Raw genomic sequence first — 20,283 nt, forward strand, 5'->3', positions numbered from 1 at the left:
GGACTGGCGAGTATTATCCAGGTAAGGTAAAAGCCACTAGCAGTGGCTAACAATGACTAAATAGCTTGTAGCTAGTTAGCTGGTTAGCTTCTGGAGGTTCTTGAGTGTGTTCTAAAAATTAAAAATAATAGCGATTCCGTATCACATTGGGTGAGGCAGGTTACCGGAAGGTATAAACAAATTAAAAATCGAAAAGAGATTGAAAGTAAATATGGGTCCAGTGAGTGTTTGGGACGCGGCGATTCAGACGGTTAGCAGGCCTGTGCTAACAAGCTAACAGTTAGTAGGCAGTTAAATAACCATCTGCATTTTGAATGTCTATTTTCTAGTTATTTTATTAACGAAAGCATAGAGATGTTGATGAAGAAATACTGTACCGCTGTTTTGAGTTAGACTTCAGAGTACTTAAGCATCGAATTGCAGGTAGGGGGATGTTCACATACAGTTGCCGGGATAGAAAGAGTATTGTTCTGCTAATTAGGCTACAAGTGTTTGAAAACCTGTTTTCAAAATGCCACCAGCTGTCCATCACGACTATAAATAAAAACACAGCATCTTGTTTATATTCTTATTATGTCACAAATAATTTGTATCTACCTTTCCAATTACTTTTAGAGTTTGGGATTCATTTGATTAATATTATGGTGTTTCTATTCCATAAAAACGAAAAACTCTCTGGGTTTCCATTAGGATGGAATGTAAAATATGGCACTGTACAACGTGACGGTCGGGATAGGCTACACAGTACTGGGCTATTTAGCCAAAGAATCCCTGTATCGTACGTGGGCATGCGGGAGACCGGGATTCATTTCCCTGATGGGGAGGAATGAGTAGGCTGTCCTTGTAAATAAGACTTTGTTCTTAAAACCTCTTATGGATAGGGGAGACGCTAGCGTCTCAACTGGCCAATTGCTGGGGGAAGTGCAGAGTGCCAGATTCAAATAAAATGCTATAAAATTCAAACTTTCATTAAATCACACATGTAAGATACTCAATTAAAGCTACACTCATTGTGAATCCAGCCAACATGTCAGATTTTAAAAATGCTTTTCGGCGAAAGCATAAGAAGGTATTATCTGATAGCCTGCGCCATCTGCACCAGCAGTAAACAAAGGAGCTAGCATAGCAGGCGCTACACAAAACGCTGAAATAAAATATAAAATATGCATTACCTTTGACGAGCTTCTTTTGTTGGCACTCCAATATGTCCCATAAACATCACAATTGGTCCTTTTGTTCGATTAATTCCGTCCATATATATTGAAAATGTCCATTTATAAATCCAGAAAAAAACAGCTTACAAAAACGCAACGTCACTACAAAATATTTCAAAAGTTGCCTATAAACTTTGCCAAAATATTTCAAACTACTTTTGTAATAAAACGTTAGGTATTTTAAAACTTTTTTTTTTTATGACTGTGAGCGATTGTAATCTGAATAAAGGCCAAAACATTTTTGTTCTGTTTTTAGAGGGAGAGGAACACTGGGCCAATTGTGCGCCGTCCTATGGGACTCCCAATCAATCAACCATATTGTCCTGCTACCTGCTAGAGCAGCGGGAACATTTCCCTAGTCAGCAACATTATTAGTGCAATGCCCCTTAAAGTGTTGCTCTGTGCTACCTAGTGTGGCAGGGTGGGGGTCCACCCCCCTCCCTCCCTCCTCCTCCGTTTCCCATGGGCTAAGTCTGTCTTCTGTGCGCGGCTCTGTGGCCCATCCCGTGCCCCCTGCCCTCGTACCTTGATCCTTGCTCACTTTCATTGGATACAGCTGGAGAACTGCAAGGCAATCCCATTGTGCACCACCTGGAAGCCATGACCAATATATATTGTCATGCTAATAACAGGGTTAATAATATATCTGTGAGAATATCCAAGGGGATTTTATATCATTCTAAATTAATAATAACAATAATAATAAATATCGTTTTTTTTTAATAAGAATCATATTTTGGAGATTATTTTGTTTTCAAATAATGTCAAATGAGCGAGAAAAAGGCCATTCTTGAACATGGGGTGAGACATTGTTTCTAATTTGTAAATAAAACCAGTTTGTTATTTAGAATAATTTATTTATGTTTTTAGAGGGAGAGAAACCAAAACCCTCCAGTCATCTCATGGGTCTCCCAGTCAAGGCCAGCACAGGTATTGAACCAGCATCTGTAGCAACACAGCTTGTACCACTCTGCAGTGTCTTAGACCATTGTGACCCTCTGTCACTGTAAACCAGCAGTGGTATGCAGGGTGGTATGCTGCTGTACAACGTGACCCATCGGGAGTGGGCTACAGTACTACAGTAAGAGCAAAATAATCCTAACAAAATAAAATAATAAAAACCTTAGTGTAACAACAGTTTTAGAAGTAATACTGAAGTCGTGCACAATTATCAGTTTCTATTTAGGTTTATGTCACCCATTCATTGTCAGTTAGAGACACAGTAGGACCCAAAAGCATAATCAGAGCTCTAACTACCCCTTGCGCTGGTCTGGAGCATTGAAGTGGTGACGCAGGGTACCGTACTAAACAACAAATTACCTCTAAGTACCGCAGCATAATCACAAAACATTTAGTGGAGCAATCACTGTACCAAAACAAAACAACATTTCAAGAGATTTTGTGGTAAGCAGAACACACCGGAGTAGGATTATTTTGTGCACGACTCTGCCCGTACTCTACACAGACCAGTGCAGCATAACCAAATCAGATGGACATTTTCTATGGGAATTTTGCTTAAATTCATCAAAAAAGTTATCTTATAACAGTGAACCTTTTTTTGTGGGATACACAAAGCAATTCTAGGTCTGGTGGCATATTTTGGTTAAACTATCCCAATTCAATGGAATTGCAACCCTCTGCATGCACAGTGCACTCTTCCATCACATGCACAGCTGATTCTCAAGATCTCGCTGTCACGCCCTGACCTTAGATATTTATGTTTTTCTTTATATTTTGGTTAGGGCAGGGTGTGACTAGAGTGGGTATTCTAGATTTGTTCATCTAGGGTTGGTTTTGTTCTTCTAGGGTTTTTAAAAAGTTCTCTCAGCGCTCACAACAAGCAATCTCTGAAAAAAGTCACTCTACTTCTATTCGAGGTGAAAATTACAGCTCATTGTCCTCCTGGAATTAGATGTTTTTTGACTAAATGGAGGAACGTAGTCAGAGAAATGCTGATGAATGTCTTGCTCGAGCTGTGTATGCAACTGGTTCACCTCTGATGCTCACAGGCAATGTGTATTGGAAGAGATTTCTGAATGTTCTTCGCCCAGCATACACCCCTCCAACCAGACATGTTTTATCTACTAATTTGCTGGATGCAGAGTTCAGAGTTCAAGTGAAGGTCAAGCAAATCATAAAGAACGCAGACTGTATTGCAATCATCTCTGATTGGTGGTCGAATGTTCGTGGGCAAGGAATAATTAACTACATCATCGCCACCCCTCAACCAGCAGTATTCTACAAGAGCACAGACACAAGGGACAACAGACATACCGGTCTCTACATTGCAGATGAGCTAAAGGCAGTCATCAATGACCTTGGACCACAGAAGGTATTTACACTGGTGACAGACAATGCTGCGAACATGAAGGCTGCTTGGTCTGAAGTGGAGGAGTCTTACCCTCACATCACACCCATTGGCTGTGCTGCTCATGCATTGAATCTGCTCCTCAAGGACATCATGGAACAAAAAACAATGGATACACTCTACAAGAGAGCCAAGGAAATGGTTAGGTATAAGAAGGGTCATCCAGTTCTAGCAGCAATCTACCTCACCAAGCAAAGTGAGAAGAATGACACTGTCATCATTTTTGACAGTCCTGAAACCTATAGCAGTAGCCATTGCAAGGATTGAGGGAGACAATGCCATCCTGTCTGATGTTCAGACTCTGCTTGCAGATGTAAGAGAAGAAATCCGTACTGACCTGCCCACTTTATTGTTGCTCCAAGCAGAGGAAACTGCAGTTCTGAAATACATCAAAAAGCGTGAAGACTTCTGCATAAAGCCCATACACGCTGCAGCATACATGTTGGACCCCAAGTATGCTGGCAAGAGCTTCCTGTCTGGAGCAGAGATCAACAAGGCCTATGGTGTCATCACTACCATTTCTCGCCACTTTGGCTTGCATGAGGGCAAGGTTCTTGGCAGTCTGGCGAAGTACACCTCCAAGCAAGGGCTTTGGGATGGAGATGTAATTATGGCAGTCGTGCCAACATATCTCATCAGCCACCTGGTGGAAGAGACTTTTTGGATCTGAGGCTCTTTCCCCTGTTGCCTTCATCATCCTCCAAATCCCACCAACATCAACCGCCTCAGAGCGCAACTGGTCCTTGTTTGGAAACACACACACCAAAGCACACAATAGGCTGACCAATACAAGGGTTGAAAAATTGGTGGCCATCAGTGTAAATTTGAGGCTTTTTGAGCATGACAACGAGGCATCCTCAACAAGGTTGGAAAGGGACAGTGAAGGTGAGGCCTCAGAGTCTGATGTTCAAGAGGTGGACATTGAGGAGGTCCAGGGAGAAGACATGGGGAAGACAACCAAAGCTTCAGTTTCTTTAGTTTCATTTTAGTTTTCATGTTAAAAAATTTTTGGGGGGAGATGCAATGGATCATTGGGGATCATTCAATATTAATTTTCTTTTGTTGTTCAGTGAAATCATCCATTGTGAAGAGTCAACTCATTTAATTGAAGTTCAATTTGTAACTAAATTGTTTTTAAAATTTCTATTGGAAGAATTTAATCATTTGCAAGTATGTGTACTTATGATAAGGTAAAATGTTTATGTTTCTGTCTCCATATGATATGGTAAATATATCCAATGCAAAAAAACATGAACATTTCAATAGAATTATTATTAATTTACATATATTTCCGTTATTTCCAATATATTCACGTAAATTCCCATATAATCCATTTAATTCCCATATATTCCCGTTAATTCCCACGGAAAGTTTCCACCTCTGAATATTCCCCAAAATGGGCAACCCTAGTAGGCCTATATACAAATAGACCATTGCCATATATGGATCTGTGCCATTTACTTTGAACTGGACTGTGTTTACAGCTGTGATCTTGAGTAGATGCGCTTGTTTTGAGATCAAAGCGAGAGCTTCATGTAGCCACGTGCAAATTTTTCTTCATATCTTTTGCTAGTTAGTGAGTTATTATCCCAGTTATAGATCATTTGTAGTCAGCAATTGGGGAGGGATTGCTTACTACTACAGCACAAAGCGTGTATATTTCTAGACATCTTTGAAAAGCAAGTCAGTTAAAAAGCTTTTTTCTGTCATAAAGCGGCAGTGTTGTATTTTGAGACAGGCTTGAATAATCTAAGTTTTTTAATAGGCAATGTAATAATGGTATGGGAATAATAATGCACTTTATTTTGTAAACTGGTTTCTTGTATCAAACAACTACATTTTCTGTCACCTTCTTGTCTGAAGGACACGTGGGATAAACAGATTAATGTCAAGCCCTGCATGTTTTTTTCCAAAGTCTCATGGCATATAGGCCTACATTGAGCACCACACATTTGCTGCTACTGTAGGTTGAATGGCTACTGTAGGTTGAATGGCTACTGTAGGTTGAATGGCTATAGAACAGCTATTTCCATGTTAAAAGGTTATGGGATGCATTTTCTCCATTGTTTTTGATGTTAGGCCACTCTGGTAGGCCTACATTAGGCTCAGTGCCGAAATAAATTTGAGGGAACTTTGATCGCAATACTTATAGAATCTTGAGAGTCGCAATACTATCATAATCGGCACCTAAGTATCGTTAGGTCCCTGGCAATTCCCAGCCCTACCTAGCACCACATAAATGACGCATAACGCTCATCATCAACCTGGAGATTAGCCCACTGGATTATTTTAGCTCAGATGAGACACACAGTCATTATTATGTCAGCTCAGAGAGAAACTGAGACTGCCGCTGAAGTTTTTATTGAAAAACTTTTGAGATTTGGACTGGACTTCCTCTCTGCTTGGCTCCCGAGTGGTGCAGCAGTCTAAGACACTGCATCTCAGTACTAGAGGTGTCACTACAGACACCCTGGTTCAAATCCAGGCTGTATCACAACCAGCTGTGATTGGGAGTCCCATAGGGTGTTGTCTGGGTTTGGCCAGTGTAGGCCATCATTGTAAATAAGAATGTGTTCTTTACTGGCTTGCCTAGTTAGATTTAAATCTCTCACTGCCCGACAGATGATATTCCTGTTTGAGGAGAATGCTCTCACTGCCCGACAGGTGATATTCCTGTTTGAGGAGAATGCTCTCACTGCCCGACAGGGGATATTCCTGTTTGTGGAGAATGCTCTCACTGCCTGACAGGGGATATTCCTGTTTGAGGAGAATGCTCTCACTGCCCGACAGGTGATATTCCTGTTTGAGGAGAATGCTCTCACTGCCCGACAGGGGATATTCCTGTTTGAGGAGAATGCTCTCACTGCCCGACAGGGGATATTCCTGTTTGTGGAGAATGCTCTCACTGCCTGACAGGGGATATTCCTGTTTGAGGAGAATGCTCTCACTGCCCGACAGGTGATATTCCTGTTTGAGGAGAATGCTCTCACTGCCCGACAGGGGATATTCCTGTTTGAGGAGAATGCTCTCACTGCCCGACAGGGGATATTCCTGTTTGAGGAACATGCTCTCACTGCCCGACAGGTGATATTCCTGTTTGAGGAACATGCTCTCACTGCCCGACAGGTGATATTCCACCCAAACTATGTATGCCATGACCTCTCCAACATTGTTCCTGCAGCTACCCAGTGCTTAATTTAGGAAACCAAGTGAAATCTGTTTGGGAACATTGATAGTAACATGTTTTCTCAAAGAAACACATTTCATAAATTGTTGACAGACCGTCTGCACGCTTGAGAAAGGAATAAAGGAGAGAGAGAGGAGATGGAAATGCACAGTGTTGAGATATTCTGTACAGCTAAAGGTAATGTGTCACCCAATTAATTATTAAAATATTTTTTTTAATCCCTATTGCTAGGCTATTCAAAATCAAATACAAATTTGAACCAACAGCATCGCTTAGGGCTATACGTTCTCTCCCAGACTCATGGATAGAAATGTTGGAGTGTAGCATAAGGTAACCAGTCCATCCAGTGTACATAATAATACAGTCCACACTCAAAGGCTAGACTAATTATGTACCAAATACCTCTTAAATCAGTTTTGTTTTATGTTTTTCTGCCATCCGCAATATGCGGCAGGTTATGTATGGTAAAAGGGCACAATCCTAATTTTAATTCAGGGACATTTTTGGGGGCTTGGGATCATAAGTCTATGCATAAGCTCTAATATGCATATGGCTGTTTTGAAATAATCATCACCTTAGAAAGCGTTGTCCATTTCGTTGGGTTGTGGTTTGAAAATACATCCACAACATTTAAACCTGCTTTTGAACTGCTTTCTTCAAATTGATCATCACAGTGAGGTGAGTTTGATAGGCCTGCTGTTTTGATGAGTGTTTGATGTGATTTTCCATTTAATTTGCATTGATGTCAGAGTGGTTAGAGGGACAATAGAGAACTGAGTAGCAGGCCATTAGGAGCTGATGGTAGTTAGCAAGTTGGGTACTACCAAAGCATGTCCAGGGTGCATAAAAGGAGATTACCATGACTCAATGGTCACGTGGAATTATACTGAGGTCATGACTCATGACTGCTGGTGCGCCGGTAATACGGTCACCACCACCCGGTCACCGCAACAGCCCTAATCATGGCCCATACTTCTCTAATTGCTCCTCTATAACAACCATCATCATACGATTATGTACTATGGACTAATGGGATGCTCTCATCAAAACAAGCCGCAAAAGGACAGAGCTGGTGGTGGACCCTAACCCAAAGCTCAAGAACATGACCAATCTGACTGACACCGTCACTGAGTTATGTTGACATCGGATAAGAATACCATCTAATCAACAGCTCAAACAGGTAATAAGAAAGTGGCTATTCTGAAAAGACAGGTTGTTTTCGCCCCATTGCCAAGTCTGATTAGAAATCCTGATCTAATGCCAAATGATCTGCCAATACCAAGGTAACCATTACTTGTGAAATGGCGAATACCATTATACGTTTATGTCTAATTGTATTATCTGAAGCGCTAAAACCCAATCTGTGCTCCAACTAGACTATATCGGCAGCCAGCTGCTGCTTTGACAAAACATCGACCAAGTCAGACAGCTTTTATATACATTATGTTCCCTTCAGCCTGAAGGGCAAACAGTGAAACAAGACAACTATGTAGAAAGGTAGAAAATAGTACAACAAGAAATTGTATTTATAATAGCTGCTGATCAATGGAAAACTAGCCCTTGCTATATAATATTATTAATGAAAATGACAGGGGATTAGTCACTGATTAGACTATTCTTATTCTAATCAGTGACAAAAGCAGCAGGCACTGTGTAGCACACAGCAACCCTGGGGGTCAGAAGTCATCCCTCTGATAGTGTCTGAGAGGTAGGGCTGGGAATTGCCAGGGACCTCACAATATGATATTATCACGATACCTTAGCGCCGATACTGTGATTTTATTGAGATTCAATGTTTCAAACATATTGCTCGTCATAGACAGTGCATTCGGAAAGTATTCAGACCACTTGACTTTTTCCATAATCCTGTCTCGGAGCTCTATGGACAATTCCTTCGACCTCATGGCTTGGTTTTTGCTCTGACGTGAACTATCAACTGTGGGACCTTATGTAAATAAGGTATTTCTGTGTTGTTGTTTTTCGAAAAATTTGCAAAGAAATATCAAACCTGTTTTCTCTTTGTCATTATCGGGTATTGTGTGATTAATGAGGATTTTTTAAAATTTAATCAATTTTAGAATAAGTCTGTTACGTAACAAAATGTGAAAAAAGTCAAAGGGTCCGAATACTTTCCAAATGCACTGTATCTGCTGCAGAAGGACAAGAGAGACCCTTGAGAAAACTAGTTTTGGTCAATCATGGAAATAAAAGTGCTGAAAACAAATTGGCTCCCTACTTAAAGAAGATGGAGAACAAGCTGTGATGGAAAAATACTGTTTTGGTGCCGGTACAGCCAATTAGCCCAAGCATTATTATGTGGTATTGTCAAAACGATATGATATATCATCAAAAATAATATCCCAATATGTAACAGAATCCATTGTTTTCCCCCATCACTACTGAGAGGGTCACTGTTAGGACTGGTACAATTACCATATAAACGTGTAACCGAGGACTTTGGATGAAAACCATCATGAAAATAAAATAACCGCCATAACCATTATATATTAGAGGTCGACCGATTATGATTGTTCAACGCCGATACCGATACCGATTATTGGAGGCCCCAAAAAAAACGATACCAATTAATCGGCCGATTTTTATATTTATATTTGTAATAATGACAATTACAACAATACTGAATGAACAATGAACAATTTTATTTTAACTTAATATAATACATCAATAAAATCTATTTAGTCTCAAATAAATAATGAAATATGTTCAATTTGGTTTAAATAATGCAAAAACAAAGTGTTGGAGAAGAAAGTAAAAGAGCAATATGTGCCATGTAAAAAAGCTAAAGTTTAAGTTTCTTGCTCAGAACATGAGAACATATGATAGCTGGTGGTTCCTTTTAACAGTCTTCAATATTCCCAGGTAAGAAGTTATAGGTTGTAGTTATTATAGGACTATTTCTCTCGATACCATTTGTATTTCATATACCTTTGACTATTGGATGTTCTAATAGGTACTTTAGTATTGCCAGCCTAATCTCGGGAGTTGATATGCTTGAAGTCATAAACAGTGCAATGCTTGAAGCATTGCGAAGAGCTGCTGGCAAACGCAGTAAAGTGCTGTTTGAATGAATGCTTACGAGCTTGCTGCTGCCTACCACCACTCAGTCAGACTGCTCTATCAAATCATAGACTTAATTATAATATAATAACACACAGAAATACGAGCCTTTAGGTCATTAATATGGTCAAATCCGGAAACTATCATTTAGAAAACAAAACGTTTATTCTTTCAGTGAAATACGGAACCGTTCCGTATTTTATCTAACGGGTGGCATCCATAAGTCTAAATATTGCTGTTACATTGCACAACCTTCAATGTTATGTCATAATTACGTAAACTTCTGGCAAATTAGTTTGCAACGAGCCAGGTGGCCCGAACTGTTGCATATACCCTGGCTCTGCGTGCAATGAATGCAAGAGAAGTGACACAATTTCCCTAGTTCAATTATTGCCTGCTAACATGAATTTCTTTTAACTAAATATGCAGGTTTAAAAAAATATATTTCTGTGTATTGATTTTAAGAAAGGCATTGATGTTTATGGTTAGGTAGATTCGTGCAACGATTGCGAATCCGCTTTTGTTAAATCATCCCCCATTTAGCGAAGTTGGCTGTCTTTGTTAGGAACTGCTCCATATACCCTGACTCTGTTGCACAGAACGCAAGAGAAGTGACACAATTTTCCTAGTTAAAATAAATACATGTTAGCAGGCAATAATAACTAAATATGCAGGTTTAAAAATATATACTTGTGTATTGATTTTAAGAAAGGCGTTGATGTGTATGGTTAGGTACACATTGGTGCAACGACAGTGCTTTTTTTGCAAATGCGCTTGTTAAATCACCCGTTTGGCGAATTAGGCTGTGATTCAATGATAAATTAACAGGCACCGCATCGATTATATGCAATGCAGGACAAGCTAGATAAACTAGTAATTTCATCAACCATGTGTAGTTAACTAGTGATTATGTTAAGATTGATTGTTTTATATAAGATGCTAGCTAGCACCTTACCTTGGCTACTTGCTGCACTCGCATAACAGGTAGTCAGCCTGCCACACAGTCTACTCATGGAGTGCAATGTAATCGGCCATGATCGATGTCCAAAAAAGTCGATTACCGATTGTTATGAAAACTTGAAATCGGCCCTAATTAATCGGCCATTCCGATTAATCAGTCGACCTCCATTATATATATATATTGTTTTGTGAAACAAACAGCTGACTAAAGATGGGATGGCATTTGTGCGGTTGAGTCTGTTTATGCGGTAACATGGAATCTTAACAACGTGATGAAACTTTGTTGCTCCTTGCTGAAACAAGCAAGGTGTTGTAGCAAATGAGTATTTGGTTGCCTAGGCAAAAAAAACTCCCTGCAGCAGCAGCACATGCAGTCAGGAGCGAAGGAGAGGAGAGAATGTGCATCTTTGCTATTCTAACGGTTATAACGGTGACCGCGATCATTTGACTGAACAATAACTGTCATCCAAAATCCAATGACCATCACAGCCCTAGTCACTGTGAGTGTTGTTTTGTGTGTAGTCAGAACACTGAGTTAGTCAGAACACTGAGTTAGTGTGCATGTGTAACGTCATGTTTTTAGTCCCCTAGGGCCAAGCATCTCTCATCTCTCAGAGGCCCGGATCTGTCTGCTCCACTCACCATCAAAGGGGAGGCTGAGGAAGGCTGCAGCAGTCCTCTCCTACCCCTCTGAGAGAGGCTCTGCTCTGCTGGATATCCAGAATATCAAACAGTGCATACTCTGGTTTTAATGAATCCTTCATCCATACAGTCCTCCTAGATCCTCCATCCATATCCATACATTGCTGTAGCTCCTCCATCCAAGAGGAATTCAAACACCCCATGATCCCAGTTGGGTCTGGTTGTCAATCTGAGATCATCATTTTGTACTGGTAAATATTTCCTTGTGGATTATTTGGCCAGCCTCACAAGATCCACACCTCAGTTGCACACACGCACGCACAAACACACACACTCAAAGCTGCCTATACAGGGTTGAGGATGAGTAAAGGCAGATGCCAACTGGGCTTTAAGGATAAAATGCAGATATGAATCTTGGCTTGATCCAACAACATCAAATATACAGGTATTAAGGTATATTGATAATACAGCCATAAAATAGGATTAATAAACGTTACTTAAAAGCCATATTGAAAGAGAAGTTTCACTGTACATGCTAAGTGCTCCAAGGTGCCAACCAGCTGGTCTGAGAGGGATCCCAGCCATAAACAGCTTAAGTAACACATGCTATTCAAACACCAGCTGAACTAAAGATAGCAGTCCAGCAACTAAGTGTAGGCTAGTAAGTGTGTTATAATGTTCTGTCCATATGCTTATTCTTCTCAGAGAAGGTTGTAATGGAGGAGCCCTGGGTGAAAGCTCACTGCAGGTATGTCCATGCTGTTCAATATGAAGAAAGAGCACTGGCCATTGCGTCCTGATTTCAGTGTGTTTACAAACAAACACAGCTTTAGTAGATAATGCTGGTAAGTGGTCAGCTATGATCTGAATAAAGATTATCCTATGATTCCCTGGCAACTGAGATTGGAGAAAAACATCCACTCACATGATTGGCTGGGGTCGTCACCATCCTATGACAGGAGCCAGCAGAAATACAAACATAGACCTAGGCCTACATGATTGGCTGTAGTGTTGTTGTTGTCATAATCACCACTCAAAAGACAGTGCAGACAGTCACAGCAGGAACTAAAATTGTCCATGGAGAGATGAGGCATAGCCTACATCTGTGTCTGCCTCTGCCAATATTCTACTTTGAGATATTACTTATTGGATATTCTTTCTTGGATAGAGAGAAGGCTAACCAGCATCACCAAGTTCAGGACTGTAATCATCAACCTCCATACCGCTGACTTATCTAAACACAAACCTCGAAATGGAGATGTTACTCCAAAAGCATTATGAGTCAGGTTACGTATTGACTCTTTCTGTCATTTCCAACCTCCTCTCTCCATCTTACAGTGCAATCGGAAAGTGTTCAGACCCCTTGACTTGTCCACATTTTGTTACGTTACAGCCTTATTCTAAAACGGATTAAGTAAACATTTTTCCTCGTCAATCTACACACAATACCCCATAATGACAAAGCGAAAACAATTTTTTTGATTTTTTTTCCCCAAATGTATTAAAATATAAAAACAGAAATGCCTTATTTACATAAGTATTCAGACCCTTTGTTATGAGGCCCGAAATTGACCTCAGGTGCATCCTGTATCCATTGATCATCCCTGAGCAGTTTCTACAACTTGATTGGAGTTCACTTGTGGTAAATTCAATTCATTGGACATGATTTGGAAAGACACACACCTGTCTACATAAGGTCCAACAGTTTACAGTGCATGTCAGAGCAAAAACCAAGCCATGAGGTCGAAGAAATTGTCCGTAGAAGCTCTGAGACAGGATTGTGTTGAGGCACAGATAGATCTGGGGAAGGGTACCAAAAAATGTCTGCAGCATTGAAGGTCCCCAAGAACACAGTGGCCTCCATAATTCTTAAATAGAAGAAGTTTGGAACCCCCAAGACTCTTCCTAGAGCTCTTCCCAACCAAACTGAGCAAGCGGGGAGAATGGCCTCACGGAGGTGACCAAGAACCCGATGGTCACTCTCCCTAGCAAGCAGGGAAAGTACTTGATGGTACTTAATGGAAACAATTATTTTGTTTTAAACCTTTCCCAAACCATAGCCCTAACCTTAACCACTTGGAATTAATACCTAAACTTAACCTTCTGAGTTGTTTCTGTTTTAACCCTGCAACCACATGGAATTAACCCTGTAACTAGTGATGCGCCGATATGGCATTTTTGGCCGATACCGATATCCAATATTTTCCTCGCCGACATACCGATATTTACAATTTTAGCAGCCTTTTAAGCATTCTAGTACGGTTAAATAGTTAACACACACATGGACTCAGCGGTCTAAGGCACTGCATCTCAGTGCAAGAGGTGTCACTACAGTCCCTGATTCGAACCCAGGCTGTATCACATCCGACCGTGATTGGGAGTCCCATAGTGCGGCGCACAATTGGCCCAGCGTCGTCCGGGCCATCAATTGTAAGTAAGAATTTGTTCTTAACTGACTTGCCAAGTTAAATAAAGGTTACACACACACCAAAAGTTATTTTGTTGGCATTTACGTACGTCCCCATTACCAGTAAAACATAATCAAAACCTATTTATTTCACTTACTTGGTGTGTCGTTTCGTTGTTCATTTGTTCAATCGTTTCAATCTCAACCAGGATTTCCTTGTGGATTATTTGGCCAGCCTCAGAAGATCCACACCTCAGTTGCATCCATGCAGACCCAAACGCTGTTTGGGTCTTTGCATGTCAAAAAAGATGCAACATAACACAACATCTGTTTCAGTAGCTATAGTTAGCTAGCTATAGGGAAGACTGTTGACTCTGCAAATCTCCATCTGTATGCTGATGACACAATTACTTATTCTTGCACTATTAAGATCGCTTTTCTGGACTTATAGTTGGCTTTTGATGTTATTCAGAGACATCTTTTCAAATTGTTCAGACCCCTTGACTTGTTAGCTAGCTAACTATAGCTACTAATTTATAAGACAGTTCTTATTTGATTAGCCACAATAGTGGACTTTGTGGTTAGCCTTCAAAATAAAAGTATGGCATTATTCTACAATTTGTATTCATTTGCATCACTGTCAATGACATGCTTTTATTTTGAAGGCAAACTGCAAATTCCACTATTGTGGCTAACCCTTATTGTGGCTTACTTCAACAACAACAAACCCAGTGCGGTCGAGCCTCACTAGCCAGATGAAGCTAGCTGGCTGCTTATAACGTTAGCTTTGGGCAACAGGGTTAAGTTGCTGACTAGCTATTTATTTTCATGAACTGAAGTGAGTACTTTGTGAGTACTTACTCACAAAGATTCCTAAATCATTACTAAGAATAATGAAAATGACTGCAGGTTCCACTGGTCATTGTTTTCAGGCGGGTTGTATTGGTGCTAGCTAGGTACCAAGCTAAAACTAGCTACCCTAGAAGTTGCGGTCAAACAAATGATGCTTTATTACCAATGCGGTATCGTAAACACATCATTCGTGGCCGGTGTTTGCTTGTTTGCAGACTTTTTTGTACAGCTTTGACAGTGCTACTGTATCTTTTTTGACACGCAAAGACACAAATGGCGTACCATAGTATGTATGTTGTGAAGCTAATAGCAGTGACGCTATTACTGTGTAACTCCGGTAGGGCAGCATCTGAAAAATAGCTCACTTGGTAGTGTGTACCGGTGCTCGACCAGTCGGCGAAAGCCAACATCACCCACGACAGAGAACGGTTGATTGTCAAGGGCAATGAATGCCATTATCTTGGCTTTAACGGATTTCGCCTTTGAGTTGTCTCGCTGAAATGTTCTTACTCTTTCAAATGACTGCTTGACTTGCTGACTGCTCGATCCATACAGCAGACAATGTGGCCTAGTTTAGGAATGCTGTGTTGCACATATAGAGCAAAATTTTTACGTCAGCTTTGACATCGGTTTTGCACATCGGGGCGTTAAACTAGACATCGGCCGATACCAATGTTGGCATTTTTAGCTAATATTGGCCATTTCTGATATGTTCACCGATATATCGTGCATCCCTACCTGTAACCACATGGAATTAACCCTGTAACCATGCATAATTCATCGTTCAAAAATCCAATTAAAGCAAATTCCAACGTGAAACTATGAGATTAGATTGATATAAAACCATCGACAGGTGTGGAAAAGCGTCAAAAGGCCTACTTTTTTAAGATACAGTAAAGTTAACAGCATTTGAGGATATTCTAGCCAAAATGTATACTCAAATGGCGGATATGCTGAGAGGAACAACAGCATTGCTTGTTGACATGATAAGCAAAGGTCTATTTCCAATTAGCATCTCCTTCTCACACTACTATAGAATCTCAGGGGAGTAACACAGTGTTCTGCTCCTGGGAGGAATGCAGCATTATTAGCAGGCTCAGCCTCCATCCCAGCTAAAGCTTGAGGACCGTAACTCGTCACCATATCAGGAGGTGACATCACAGAGATGAGTCACACACAGCATGTACTGTTGAGTGAGCATTACCACTGAAACCTTCAGTAACGATCTAGTATGTTCACTAAGCATTTATTACACTTCTAGCTACATGTATATGACCATCATAAACATGATTTTATAGCCAAAGTGAGACACAAAGAGAGATGCAATCACAGATTCCCAAGATAAGAAGCCTATTTATCGATACATAGGCCTATGTTTTATTATAACACAAGACAATAGCGGCCATGTTTTGTAATTAAGTAGGGAAATACTTGGATTCCTGCACCTATGCACCACCAATAGATTGGGTAGGCTATAAAAACATACAAGGGTGTCTGTATACTAACTTGAACAGATTTTCACCCCACTGAATGAAGACCAGCATCCCTGAGTCGCCTCTTCTCTGATGACGTTGAGACTGGTGTTTTGCGGGTACTATTTAATGAGGCTGCCAGTTGAAGACTTGTAAGGCAAAAATAGACAAGTTTCAGAAGAAAGTTCTTTGTTTCTGGCCATTTTGAGCCTGTAATCGAACCAACAAATGCTGATGCTCTAGATACTCGACTAGTCTAAAGGCCAGTTTTATTGCTTCTTTAATCAGAACAACAGTTTTCAAACATGGGTTTTCTAATGATCAATTAGCCTTTTAAAATGATAAACTTGGATTAGCTAACACAACGTGCCATTGGAACACAGGAGTGATGGTTGCTGATAATGGGCCTCTGTACGCCTATGTAGTTATTCCATTTAAAAATCTGCCATTTCCAGCTACAATAGTCATTTACAACCGTAACAATGTCTACACTGTATTTCTGATCAATTTGATGTTATTTTAATGGACAAAAAATATGCTTTTCATTCAAATACAAGGAAAATTCTAATTGACCCCAAACTTTTGAACGGTAGTGTACAGTATGTGTGTCTTTCTGAGAGGGTGTGTTAAAAGCTGAAGTCAAATTTCTGTTGGACCTTGTGTGCGTGCAATTGACCAATAAAGTGATCTTAATCGTAATCTTAGGGGCTTTGCTTTGTTGAGAATGAGAAGCCTTGCTGGATTCATAGCTCAGTAAAATCGAAAGAGTTATCTCTGCTTGACCATCATGAGTGATATCAACCCATTGAAGTACAATTTTTTTCTTCACAATCTATACTGAACAAAAATATAAAACGCAACATGTAAAGTATCGTATATAGACTTGTTTAAACTGTATTATTGACTGTATGTTTGTTTTACTCCATGTGTAACTCTGTGTCGTTGTATGTGTCAAACTGCTTTGCTTTATCTTGGCCAGGTCGCAATTGTAAATGAGAACTTGTTCTCAACTTGCCTACCTGTTTAAATAAAGGTGAAATAAAAATAAATAAAAAAATAAAGTGGCACCATGTTTCATGAGCTGAAATAAAAGATCCCAGAAATGATCCATTCACACAAAAATATTATTTCTCTCAAATGCTTGCATCCCTGTTAGTGAGCATTTCTCCTTTGCCGAGATAATCCCATCCACCTGATAGGTGTGGCATATCAAGAAGCTAATTAAACAGCATGATCATTACACAGGTGCACCTTGAGCTGGGCACAATAGAAGGCCACTCTAAACTGTGCTATTTTGTCACACAACACAATGTCACAGATGTCTCAAGCTGAGGTAGCGTGCAATGTCCACTAGAGCTGTTTCCTTTTAATTCAATGTTCATTTCTCTACCATAAGCTGCCTCCAACATCATTTCACATCCAGCTTCTTCACCTGGGGGATCGTCTGAGGCCAGCCACCATGACAGCTGATGAAACTGTGGCTTTGCACAACCGAAGAATTTCTGTACAAACTGTCAGAAACCGTCTCAGGGAAGCTCAACAGCAGATGGCGTTGTGTGGGCACGCTGTTTGCCTCATGGTGACGGTAGGGTTATGGTATAGGCAGGCATAAGCTATGGACAACTAACACAATTGTATTTTATTGATGGCAATTTAAATGCACAGAGATACCATGACGAAATCCTGAGGCCCATTGTTGTACCATTCATCTGCCACCATCACCTCATGTTTCAACATGATAATGCAATGACCCATCCATGTCGCAAGGATAAGTACACAATTCCTGGAAGATGAAAATGTCCCAGTTCTTCCATGGCCTGCATACTCACCAGACATGTCACCCATTGAGCATGTTTAGGATGCTCTTGATTGAGGTGTAGGACAGTGTGTTCCAGTTCCCGCCAATATCCAGCAACTTTGCACAGCCATTGAAGGGGAGTGGTACAACATTCCACAGGCCACAGGTAACAGCCTGATCAACTCTATGCGAAGTAGATGTGTCTGGCTGCATGAGGCAAATGGTTGTCACACCAGATACTGACTGGTTTTCTGATCTATGCCCCTACTTTAAGGTATTTGTGACCAACAGATGCATAACTGTATTCCAAGTCTTGTGAAATCGATATATTACTGCCTAATTACTTATTTTAAATTGACTGATTTCCTTATATGAACTGTAAATCTTTGAAATTGTTGTTAAAACTGCTGATAGGGCTGGACCACACAGGTGTGGATCTGGACCATAGGTTAAATGGATGCTGATAAAATGTTAGTGAGTGAAAGTAGCCACACTTGTGACAGTAGCTTAATCTCAATTTCACACAATCCTTCAAGGATGGCAAAATTTCAATTTGCGTGCAGTCGCTCTCCCGCCTACGGACGGATACTAGGCTCGAGGACCAGAGTCATGCTGATGTTTGGGAGAGAAGACCAGGAGGAGTTACTGAGTAGCAACATATGCATTGATGTACGGACGTAAGCAGTGTCTTAAACGCTATCCATCCAATAGACACATCCATACTGTATTCTATATCAATGCAATTACCAGTGATATGACGATAAAAGATAAACCCTAATGTAATGAGATTAACTTCAACCTATCACACGTGCATGCCAGAATGTAAATGCCTTGCTGGAAGGAGCAATGCTGATGGGTTGCTAGTTAGCTAACAGTTGTGAAAATTACAATTGTCCTAAGAATATGATAAAACAACCAGCTATATATCAAATAAAGTCATGCATTCTTAACTAAGAAAATGTTTCATCGTGTACACCATGGCAGAATATGTTAACAACATCCCTAACTGCGTGGCAGCAGCTAACCAGCCAATTCACATTAAAATAGCATCTCATTCAAAAACGTATTGTATTGTACAATCTTCCTTCATCCATCCACCTGCTACTGCCGAGGGAGGCACATGTACTGTACACAGTCCTTCAATGGATGGGGATTGTCATGGACGCACAGTCCACCTTTTTCCCGATTCGAGTATTTTATCAAATACCTGGCCTGAATAGCAGCCATTAGGAAAAACAGTAACATTAGCTTAGCCATCTTACCTGTAGAGCCCACGAGAAGGAAGGCTAAAATGATATCTTTCGCGTGGATCATTGCAACTCCTTGATTAGACCACGCAAATGGCTTAATAAAGAATGTGGTCCCTGTAGTATGTGGTTGTTCTTGATATTTTCAAAAACAATACATTCCCATATTGCTAGCTATTTATTTTTTTGTATGGCAAATTGGTAGTATTTCTAGTTTATTATCGATGTAGTAAAGGCAGAAGACCTGCGCCAGCACACTGTTCAACGAATGAGTGACAAAGCCACTGCCTCCATACACACATGAATTAATCCGCCCAATCTGAATCACAAGGATTTGCTGTAAAATAGTGCGCTATGCGCAGTAGTCCGTGGACCTTACATTTTTATTCAAAATAGGTCGAACATAAACTAAATGTCTATTCGAATCGGCATACCATTATTCAACATTTTGACGTATTCAAAATATCAATTTCAAATCAAACTACAAAGCTGCGATACGATGCTAACAGAGGGAAGATCTAGACTGACACTTTCTGAGTTCATGCACTTTATTTCTTGTAGATTTGTGTGCAGGTGTAGGCTACTGCTGCTGAGCAGACAAGGAGGATTGTCACACGTTCTCCAACAGCTACTGTTGATTTCGGGAACGACTGCTGTATTAAAATAAAACATCTGTAAAAGCCTAAACATAACAGGCATACATACAGCAGCTGAAGTTCAAGCAGATCAGATGGTTAGATAGACATATCTTATCTCCATCTGTGAAGTCAAATTCTTTCTCTTTGTCATCTCTGACAGAAAACAGAATACATCTCTTATTCCACCTCAAAATTCATATTTCTAGACAATGCACAAGTAATACATATGAAAAAGAAAGTCAATCAATCAAATGTATTAATAAAGCCCCTTTTACATCAGCAGATGTCACAAAGTGCTATAATTCAACTTGCTCCGTGTATTGTTGTCAAATCGAATTGATTAATTGATACGCTAGTGAAAGGTTTGGTCACGCCATCATCATGAACCTTGTTATCACTATGTATCACAGGAAGAACAGG

The 20,283-nt window shown here is 40.3% G+C and overlaps 1 protein-coding gene across 11 annotated transcripts in view; it reads right to left on the bottom strand.

The window, feature by feature from the left end:
- LOC112265549 (neural cell adhesion molecule 1) overlaps positions 1-19,529 on the bottom strand; it is a 109,171-nt gene extending 89,642 nt beyond the window's left edge. For 3 of the 11 annotated variants that reach the window (XM_024442940.2, XM_024442938.2, XM_024442937.2), the window contains exon 1: positions 19,241-19,529. In XM_024442940.2, coding sequence (XP_024298708.1) covers positions 19,241-19,292 — 52 coding nt within the window. In that variant the 5' untranslated portion in view covers positions 19,293-19,529. The remainder of the gene's footprint in view (positions 1-19,240) is intronic. The other 8 variants (XM_024442942.2, XM_024442941.2, XM_024442939.2 and 5 more) reach the window with 5 other exon arrangements.
- Between the last annotated feature and the right edge of the window lie 754 nt (positions 19,530-20,283).

Source organism: Oncorhynchus tshawytscha, linkage group LG13 (assembly GCF_018296145.1).
Source record: "Oncorhynchus tshawytscha isolate Ot180627B linkage group LG13, Otsh_v2.0, whole genome shotgun sequence".
NCBI lineage: Eukaryota > Metazoa > Chordata > Actinopteri > Salmoniformes > Salmonidae > Oncorhynchus > Oncorhynchus tshawytscha.